The sequence below is a fragment of the Pipistrellus hanaki genome, assembly GCF_964339955.1.
Source record: "Pipistrellus hanaki genome assembly, chromosome: 16".
In the NCBI taxonomy this organism is placed as follows: domain Eukaryota; kingdom Metazoa; phylum Chordata; class Mammalia; order Chiroptera; family Vespertilionidae; genus Pipistrellus; species Pipistrellus hanaki.
The window spans coordinates 2,251,334-2,260,694 of record NC_140518.1 but is presented as its reverse complement, the minus strand read 5'-3'; the positions used below and the strand labels follow the sequence as shown (position 1 = coordinate 2,260,694).

The 9,361-nt window shown below is 70.9% G+C and overlaps 1 protein-coding gene across 1 annotated transcript in view; it reads left to right on the top strand.

The window, feature by feature from the left end:
• Nucleotides 1-1,116: 1,116 nt before the first annotated feature.
• LOC311610791 (sphingosine kinase 1-like) overlaps nucleotides 1,117-9,361 on the top strand; it is a gene marked incomplete at its 3' end in the record, with an annotated part of 9,350 nt that continues 1,105 nt past the window's right edge. The window contains exons 1-6 of the mRNA XM_084862309.1: nucleotides 1,117-1,144; nucleotides 7,670-7,876; nucleotides 8,206-8,358; nucleotides 8,443-8,537; nucleotides 8,637-8,752; nucleotides 8,990-9,356. Of these exons, the coding sequence (XP_084718435.1) occupies nucleotides 1,132-1,144; nucleotides 7,670-7,876; nucleotides 8,206-8,358; nucleotides 8,443-8,537; nucleotides 8,637-8,752; nucleotides 8,990-9,356 (951 nt within the window). The 5' untranslated portion in view covers nucleotides 1,117-1,131. The remainder of the gene's footprint in view (nucleotides 1,145-7,669; nucleotides 7,877-8,205; nucleotides 8,359-8,442; nucleotides 8,538-8,636; nucleotides 8,753-8,989; nucleotides 9,357-9,361) is intronic.

The window sequence follows — 9,361 nt, the reverse complement described above, 5'->3', positions numbered from 1 at the left end:
AGGGGTGAGAGAGAGGGGAGAGGGGTGAGGGGAGAGGAGTGAGGGGAGAGGGGTGAGGGGTGAGGGGAGAGGGATGAGAGGTGAGGGGAGAGGGGTAAGGGGAGAGGGGTGAGGGATGAGGGGTGAGGGGTGAAGGGAGAGGGGTGAGGGGTGAGGGGAGAGGGGTGAGGGGAGAGGGGTGAGGGATGAGGGGTGAGGGGAGAGGGGTGAGGGATGAGGGGTGAGGGATGAGGGGTGAGGGGAGAGGGGTGAGGGGTGAGGGATGAAGGGTGAGGGGAGAGGGGTGAGGGGTGAGGGGAGAGGGGTGAGGGATGAGGGGTGAGGGGAGAGGGGTGAGGGGTGAGGGGAGAGGGGTGAGGGGTGAGGGGAGAGGGGTGAGGGATGAGGGGTGAGGGGTGAGAGGTGAGGGGAGAGGGGTGAGGGGTGAGGGGAGAGGGGTGAGGGATGAGGGGTGAGGGGAGAGGGGTGAGGGGTGAGGGGTGAGGGGTGAGAGGTGAGGGGAGAGGGGTGAGGGGTGAGGGGTGAGGGATGAGGGGTGAGGGGAGAGGGGTGAGGGGTGAGGGGAGAGGGGTGAGGGGTGAGGGGTGAGGGGAGATGGGTGAGGGGTGAGGGGTGAGGGGAGATGGGTGAGGGGTGAGGGAGAGGGGAGAGGGGTGAGGGGAGAGGGGTGAGGGGTGAGGGTTGAGGGGAGAGGGGTGAGGGGAGAGGGTGAGGGGTGAGGAAGGGTGTCGAGGGGTGAGGGTTGAGGGGAGGGAGGGGTGAGGGGAGAGGGGTGAGGGGTGAGGAAGGGTGTCGCCCCCCCCCCCGGGCTCAGAGGGGCGTGTGTCCCCCCCCCCCCGCCCCTGTGGGAGCGAACAGCCCAGGCCACTGGCCACTGGCACACGTGCAGGCCCGGTGGTGGCGCGTCCAGCCTCTGCCTGTTTGTTCTGGGCACGGTCCAAGGACAGCGCTTCAGAGAGATGTGAAAGCAACAACATCGCGACCAAAAAGCCCCTGGAAACCCGGCCACGCCCAGCCCGAGGGATCGGCCGCCGACAGACAGAGCGCGGCCCGGCCTGCCCGCTGCCCGCTGCCCGGCCCGGAGCTGGGCCCCTGCCCTCGGAGGAGGCCTTCGCTGCCGCCGCTCAGACGATGGAGGGGAGCGGTGAGTGCACGTCCAGGGCCGCCCCCGCCGCCCCCGCCCCAGGCTGTCTCTGGGCTGGGCTGGGCCGGGCCCAGGGGAGCGGATGTCACGGGGCCTCACGGGCCGTGGAATGTCCTGGCCGCAGGCTCCACGTGGCGGCCTGGTCCGGCCTCAGCACAGGGATGAGCGGCAGCTGGACGGGAGGTCCGGTGACAGGATCTGGACGGTCCCCAGGGGTGCCCTGTGGCCAGTAAGCCCTTCCTGCCCAGCCCAGCGGGGAGTTCTGCCCCCCGTGCCCGGGCGGTCCCACCCCTTCCTCAGGTGGAGAGGCCTGCTTTGCGGGCCGGGAAGCCCTGCAGCGGGGCGGCAGTTTCTCCCGGGCGACCTTTAAAAATGGAATCGTTTCCGATGTGCGGACTCCGTGGGAAGAGCCAGAGATGAACGGCGAAGGCTACGGGACCGAGCAAGAGTGTTCTCCAGCCCCACAGGGACTTCGGGGACAATGAGTCCTGGTCTGCGTCCCCTGATGGAGCCGGGAGGTGTGGGGGCGGGGGGGGGGGGGTAGAAGGAAGGTCTGCTGCCACGCAGCCCCGGCTCCTCCTCCCCCTGTGGTTGCAGAATAACCGCACCACAGAGGCGTCCACGTCAAAATCCCGAACCTATGAATGCGACCTTATATGGCAAAAGGAAGGTCGCAGCTGTGATGGAGTTCCGGCTCTTGAGACTGGGAGGTTACCCTGGGTTCTCTGGGGGAGGAGGGGGGCATGTGATCTCGGGGGCCCTGTGAGAGGGAGGCAGGGAGGTGGGAGTCCGAGAAGGTGCGAGAGCAGGAGCAGAAGCCGACGGGGACCTGCAGCGGCTGTGCGGGCGTTGGGAGGTGGAGGCCAGGCCTGAGCCAGGGTGAGGCGGCCTCGGGAACGGAGAAGAGGTGAGGCCCGCTTTAACCTTGGCCTTCCGAGAGGCGGAGAGCCACTTTCTGCAACAGTAGGACCCCAATCCTCCCGCAAAAAGCTCAGGTTTGCTCTTCCGAGCACAGGGGACAAGCCCACCAGCTCGGGGGCCAGACCCGCCAAGAGGCGGCGGCGAGAGGTGGCAGCGGGGGCAGCAGAGCCGCGGGCCAGCCTGGGCCGGCGCAGGCCCGCGCCTCCCAACAGTGGGCACCACAATGCCCCCACACCCACGTCAGCACACACCGCCGCCCTGTTCCAGACACGGAGTACTGCACAGATGGATATCTTTTAAAACGTACTTTTACTGATCCCAGAGAGGGAGAGGGAGAGGGAGAGGGAGAGGGAGAGGGAGAGGGAGAGGGAGAGGGAGAGGGAGAGGGAGAGGGAGGGAGGAAATCAAACATCAATGATGAGAATCATCGGCTGCCTCCTGCATGCCCCCCACTGGGGACCGAGCCCGCAACCTGGGCATGTGCCCTGACCGGGAATCGAACCATGACCTCCTGGTTCATAGGTCGATCTCAACCATTGAGCCACGCCGGCCAGGCTGTCATTCATATATATATATATATATACACACACACACACACACACATACACATTTGATTTTTTACAGAGAGGAAGGGAGAGAAGTAGAGTTAGAACATCGATGAGAGAGAAACATTGGTCAGCTGCCTCCCGCACACCCTGTACTGGGGATGTGCCGAAACCAAGGTACGTGCCCTTGACCGGAACGGAACCTGGGACCTTCCAGTCCTCAGGCCGATGCTCTATCCACTGGGCCAAACCGGTTCGGGCCGGGCTGTTATTTCCATTAACATGTGGTACATTAATTAACACGCGAGTCCTCAGAACTTGCTGGTTTCCCTCCCAGATAATTGGCATTTGAAAGAGGACATGCCCCAGGAGAGAACGCAGGCCTCAGAGAACACACCTCAGCCAGCGCCTGCAGGGAGGCCATGCGAAGTAGGCAGAGGTCAGGGGGCGCATCCATACCCCAAAGATCGCCGGCAACCACCGGTAGGCGGGCAGAGGCTCCTCACAGCCTCGGGAGGCTCCGACCCGCCCACACCTGGCTCTCAGACTCCCGGCCTCCGGACTGTGAGACAATCAACACCGGGAAGGCAGCCTTTGTGGTACTTGGTCGCGATCCAGGGACAGCTGCCTGAGACAGGTGCAGGGCAGGCAGCTGGAATGAGCGATCGGGCGGCCTTCAGGGCGTTCGCCCTGAGAGGGCACGGGAAGGGGAATGCCCTGGGGCGCGCGGCCATGTGGGAGGCAGAGGCCGCAGGCGGGAGAGACCCGGGTTCCAGCTCAGCATGGACAGCCACGTTAACAGAGTAGAGCTAGGCTCACCCACCGCACACTCTGCGAGCAGCTAAGGGTCCCGAGGGCCTGAGGGCGTGGGGCAGTGTGGGAGCCGGCACGGCCATGGCACACTCAGCCCCTCACTGGGCGCCTTGTGTGCCGAGCCAGCTCAGCCGGGTATGGTGAGCCTGAGCGGTGAAGGATGGAGAAAAGACAGACGAGAAGGAAAGCTGCGTCTGGGTGGGAGGCTGTCCTCTGACGGAGAGCTAGGGACAGCGCCACGGCCTGTCAGCCATCTCTGTTTTATAGCCGATGGCTCCGGGCAGAGGAAGGGCGTGGTCAAGATGTTTACCACGTTCTCCTGAGTTTCGAAGTCACACAATTACACGCACCTGAACTCTATCAAGCCCACATCACTCAGGCACGTGGGGCCACGTGTTCAGACCACAGGTCCAAGCTCACAACCATAGCTGTTGGCTGTCACTGTGCTGGGAGGCTCTGCCTTCCAAGCGGGGACTTGCACGTGGCCATGAGGACTGTGCCCTCTCCTCAGTCCGAGGCTCGAACCTGTCCCAACGCTGCGGCCCCTCCCCTCAGGGCAGCGCCACCATCCCCGGCCTGGAGCGGCCAGCAGCATCTAGGAAGCGCTGGGTGCTGAGCCACCTCTGGGGCTGCCCTAGACCCAAGTCTGAAGAGTTTGTGAGCTGGCCGCACCCCTCCCCTTGCCCTGGCACCCTCCTGGGTTGGAGGTCAAGGGAGGTAGCTCGTAGCCCCTGGGAAGGGAGAGATGGCAGGAATCCTGGCCTCACCAAAGCCAGTCACTGCCACCTGGCAGCCTGGGCTCCAGGCTTCCGGAGAGCTGGGCGAGGCCCTGTGTCAGCAGAAGAAAAAGGGGTGCTCAGTGTGTCCCCTGGGGCGGCTGCCCAGAAGCAGGAATGAGGGGTGGGTGGCGGGGGAAATGGAGAGGCAGCTTCTTTCACTTGTGAGACCGGTATTACCCGCGTGCCAAGCTCCGGGTTGGCGATCAGGTCAGATCAAACGGATGCCAGGCGTGTGGGCTGGCCGGCACCGCGGCTCCCTCGGGACCCGGGAGGCGGGAGGAGGCCTGGCGTGGCTCTGAAGATGCGTCCTCTCTCCCGGGGAGACTGAGCAGCGGGGTTACCGGGCGGCTCCCTGGAAAGCCTCCCGCCGGGCCAGGGGACCGGGAGCACCAGGGCGGAGGCTGGGGCCAGCGCTCCTGGCTGTGCCTCTGGGGCTGCTGCCAGCGGCCTGGGGCCTGACAAGCCCTTCACCTCTCTGGTTTCGGTTCCCCATCGTCCAAAGGGGAAGAGCATCTTGCTCTTGCCCAACGGTGCCTCTTGGGCCAGAGATGCTGATGGGAGTTCCCAGAGAGGAGAGTTCTGAGAGGGGCCGAGAGGCGCCTGGGGGAGGGAGGAGGGTGCGTGAGTGATAAGAGTGAGGGGGCAGGGGGAGAGGCGGGCAGGGGGAGAGGCGGCCAGGACAGAGGAGCCATTGTGTGGATCCGAACTGGGGCCAGAGGCTTTGCCCTTCACCTCCTCCCACTGGTCCCCGGGCCCCACAGAGAGCCCAGCAGGCGCCCGCCTCCCCTCCCCTCCACCGCTGGGTTCCTGATCCCCCCACCCCCTCCAGGGGCTCCAGCCCGGGAGCCGGGAGGAGAGGCATCCTGTCCCACCGCAGACTCAGGCACAACCGTCCCAGACCCTGTCTCCCATCGGACCCCAAGGTTTGAAGGCGGCGGCCACTCAGGCCGATGGCAGTGCCCTCCGAGAGGGAGAGAAAGGGAGTGCCCGGCCGGCCCGGCAGCCGCCTTCCTCCGGGAGCCCCATCCCGCGTGCCGCGACCTCCAGGCGCCAAAAGCCAGACTCCGACCCCTGCCGGGGTGTGGGGTGGGGGCAGAGGGCACGGGGAGGAGGGGGGTCCGGGGGGCAGAGGGCACCGGGGAGGAGGGGGATGGGAGGGGAGGGCACCGGGGAGGAGGGGTGTCGGGGGGGGGGGGGGCGGAGGGCATCGGGGAGGAGGGGGGTCGGGGGGAGAGGGCACGGGGAGGAGGGGGGTCGGGGGGAGAGGACATGGGGAGGAGGGGGGTCGGGGGGGGGGTAGAAGGCACAGGGGAGGAGGGGCGTCGGGGGGGAGAGGGCACCGGGGAGGAGGGGGGGGTCGGGGGGCGGAGGGCATCGGGGAGGAGGGCCGAGGGCGGGATCCGGCCCCCCAGCCCCACGCGGAGCCCTGTCCTCCGGACGCCGCTCGGGCAGGACCGGCACTGCGGCTGCGGCCGCGCTCCTCCCGCGCCGGCCCGGGGTGCGGGGGGTGGGGTGGGGGGCTGGCACATTCTAGGTCCGACCCCGGCGGCGCGGGCGAACCCAGGCCCTCCCTCCCCCCTGGTCCGGTTTCCCCTCCGCGGCCCGCCGCTGAGTCACCTTCCCGGAATGCCCGGGCGCTCCGGACGCGCAGGAATGCCCGGGGCGCGGGGACGCGCACGGGGGGCGCGCGGAGCCGCCGCCGGGGCCTCGCCCGCCCGCCCCCCACGGGGACCCTGCGCCCGCCCCGGGGTGGGAGCGCGGCCAGAGCCGCCCCTTCGCGCTTTTTGGGGCGATGGGGCCGCGTGCGGCCGGTGACCTCGGCGCCGCTGGGCCTGGACCGCCGCGGCCCCCACGGGGGTCTGGCTTCTTCCAGCTTCGGCGCCACCCGCGCGGCCTGGGCCGCTCCTCCCCCGGTCCCCGCCGACCCCGGAGGCGCCACGTGGCTCCCACTCCCTGACACGCGGCCCCTGGCCTCCGCACCCCCCCCCATGCGGGGACCAGGGCCACGCCCCGGCCCGGGCCCCCCATCCCGGTGCGGACCCCCAGGCCCATGGACACCCCCAGGCGCCCGGGGTGGCGAGGGGGGCGGGCCGCCCGCCGGCCGCGGGAGCAGCTTCTCGGCCCGGAGGAGCCTCGCGGACGCTCGCAGGTTCGGGACAAAGGCGCCTGCGGCCCCCGGCCCCCGGCCCCCGGCCCCCCGCCCCGGGCGGCGCGCTCGGCTCCCCGGCGCCCGGACCCTGAGCCGGCTCCGCGGGAGGACGGGCAGCGGAGGGGCTCCCGGCGCGGGGGGCTCCGGGCCCCCGACCCCCAGGGGGCTGGCGCGGGGCGGGTGGAGGGGGGACCCGTCCCGGCCGCTCCGACTCCGGGCGCCGCGGCGAGTTCGCGGGGAGCCCGCGCCGCGCGTTCACCTTCACGCGCCCGGAACGCTGCGCTCGCGGCGCGCCGCTCGTGCCCGGGTCCGGGGCTCGGCCCCGCGGAGAACCTTCGCCTCCGCCCGCCGGCTGCGGCTCCCCTCCCGCCGGCCCGAGCGGCCGGGGCGGACCGGCCGGGACCCCGGGGCTGCGGGCGGCGCCGGGAGCGGGGGGCGGGCCGCCGCCGGGCCCTCCCCTCGGCGCGCGGGCGGGCGGGCGGGGCCGGCGGCGCGGAAGCCGGGCCTCCCGCATCCCGGCGGGGGGCGGCCAAGTTGAGCGAAAAGTTTGCGGCCGGAGGCGGCGGAGCCGAGCAGCCGGCGCTTCTCCCGCCGGCCGAGCCTCGGACGCGGGGCCGAGCCCGGGACGAGCGGCGTCCGCCGAGCGGCGGTGGGGCCGGGGCGCCCCCCGCAAACCGGACGCGCTGGGTAGGGCCGCCGCCCGCCCTGCCCCCGCGGCTCGCGGCTCGGGGCCCGGGGCGGCCGAGAAGCGCGTGGCCTCGGCGCCCGCCGGGCGGAGGGCGGCGGCGGTTGGCGGCCGGGCTCGGGGTCCGTCTCCGCGCGGCCCCGGCGCGGCTCCCACGATCGCGGCGCGCGGCCGGCGGAGCGGGGCCTCCGGAGGTGCTCGCGGCCGCCGCGGCCGTTCTGGAGCCGGGCGGGGGGCCCGGCCACCGGGGCGGCTCGGGGCTGGGGATGGCTCGCCCCAAACTTGGTGCCCCGCGGTGTCACGTTGTGGGGTTCCACGTCACCGGACCCCTCCCCCCGCGGCCCCGGGGGAGGGGCGGGAGGTGACGGCTCGGACGGAGGGCCCGCGGGGCCCTGACTCACCCGTCGGGCCGGAACCCGGCGCAGCGGTTGGCAGCTGGGTTCCAGGACGGGAACGCCCTGGGTGTCGCCGGCCTCGGCTCCCGGGACCTTTCCGAAGACCGAGCCCCCGGCCCCCGCGCCTTCCCGATGCCCAGGCGCGCCGCCCCCCGCGCGGGCTCCGAGGACCCGGCTGCGCGCCCCTCCCCGCGGGGAGCCGCCCGGGCCTCCGCCAGCGCCGTCTCCTCTTCCCCAGACCCGGCGGCCCCGGGGGACGATGCGGGCGTCCCCGTAGCGCGCACTCCGGGCGGGGAGGGCGAGCCCCACGGCCGGCACCGCGACGCCCGCCTGGGCAGCGCCGATAAGGAGCCGAAGGCAGGAGCGGCCGCCGCGGACAGCGCCCCGACAGCGCCGCCGGGGAGCCCCGCGCAGCCGGAGCCGCGGGTCAAGGTTATGGATGAAGGTTTGTGTGGGCCGGGGGTGGGGGAGAGCTAGAGGGGATCCCTTCTCTCCCTGAGCCGGGAGGGTGCCCGTTCAGCCGGACAAAAGAGAGGGCGGGGACGCTGGCCCTGACGGGGCCGGGCAGTGGCAGGGCCTGAGCCAAGGACGGCGATGCCCGGGGTGCCCTGCCCCTCCTGGCCCTCCCTGCGGGAGGCCGCTGCCTCTGGCCAGCCCCCCCTGCACCCAGTGCCCGGTACCTGGGGCCCGTTCCCATCCCGGCGCCCCCGCTGTGGCCCCGCGCCCCCTGGTGGCCGGCGGGGGACTCGGCCTTTTCAGGCTGGTTCTTTGCAGCCGGTGGTCCCCGCAATCTGCTGCCAAAGCCCTGCAGCGTGCTGGTGCTGCTGAACCCGTACGGCGGCAAGGGCAAGGGCCTGCAGCTCTTCCGGAGCCTCGTGCAGCCCCAGCTGGCCCAGGCGGACATCTCCTTCAGGCTCATGCTCACTGGTGAGTGCCTCCCCGAGGGGGGCGGTGGCGGAGCCCCCACGGACGGAAGCCTCCTCCATAGCCACCTGGCCTGCCCCCTCCTAGAGCGGCGGAAACACGCGCAGGAGCTGATGCGGACGGAGGAGCTGGGACCCTGGGACGCGCTGGTGGTTATGTCTGGAGACGGGCTAATGCACGAGGTGAGGCCTGCGGGGGGGGGGGGGGGGCGTGGAGGGAGGAGGGGGGAGAGGGTGAGGGGTGAGGGGCATCCCCAGGCTGAGGCCGCTGTGCTCCCACAGGTGGTGAACGGGCTCATGGAGCGGCCCGACTGGGTGACCGCCATCCAGAAGCCCCTGTGTAGCCTCCCGTCGGGTTCCGGCAACGCGCTGGCAGCTTCTCTGAACCACTATGCGGGGTGAGAACCCAGGGCTGGAGCGGGCCTCAGTTTCCCCTCAGAGCGGGCCCGCTGCCTGGGTTTCTTTTAGGAAATCTCATCTGCCAGGGTAACTTCTGTTCCCTCTTTGCTGGAGCTCCCACCCTCAGTGCTGGGGCCCTCTCGTGGCTGCCTCTACCTGCTCGTCTCCCTGCCCCCCTCCACCCCCACTCCCTGGGAGGGGCTCTGCAGAGGATGCATGAGTCCTTTCCCCCACAGCTACGAGCAAGTGGCCAACGAAGCGCTCCTGAACAACTGCACACTGATGCTGTGTCGCCGGCGGCTGGCGCCCGCCAGCCTGCTGTCGCTGCAGATGGGGTCGGGGCAGCGGGTCTTCTCGGTGCTCAGCCTGGCCTGGGGCTTCATCGCGGACGTGGACATCGAGAGTGAGAAGTTCCGGCGCCTGGGGAAGATGCGCTTCACGATGGGCACCCTCCTGCGCCTGGCAGCCCTGCGCGTCTACCGGGGCCAGCTGGCCTACCTGCCCGCGGAGCGGGGGGCCTCCCCCGTGCCCCCCTCCCCGGGGCTGGCCCGGAAGGCCCAGCAGGGCTTTGTGGATGCCCACCTCGTGCCCCTGGAGCAGCCGGTGCC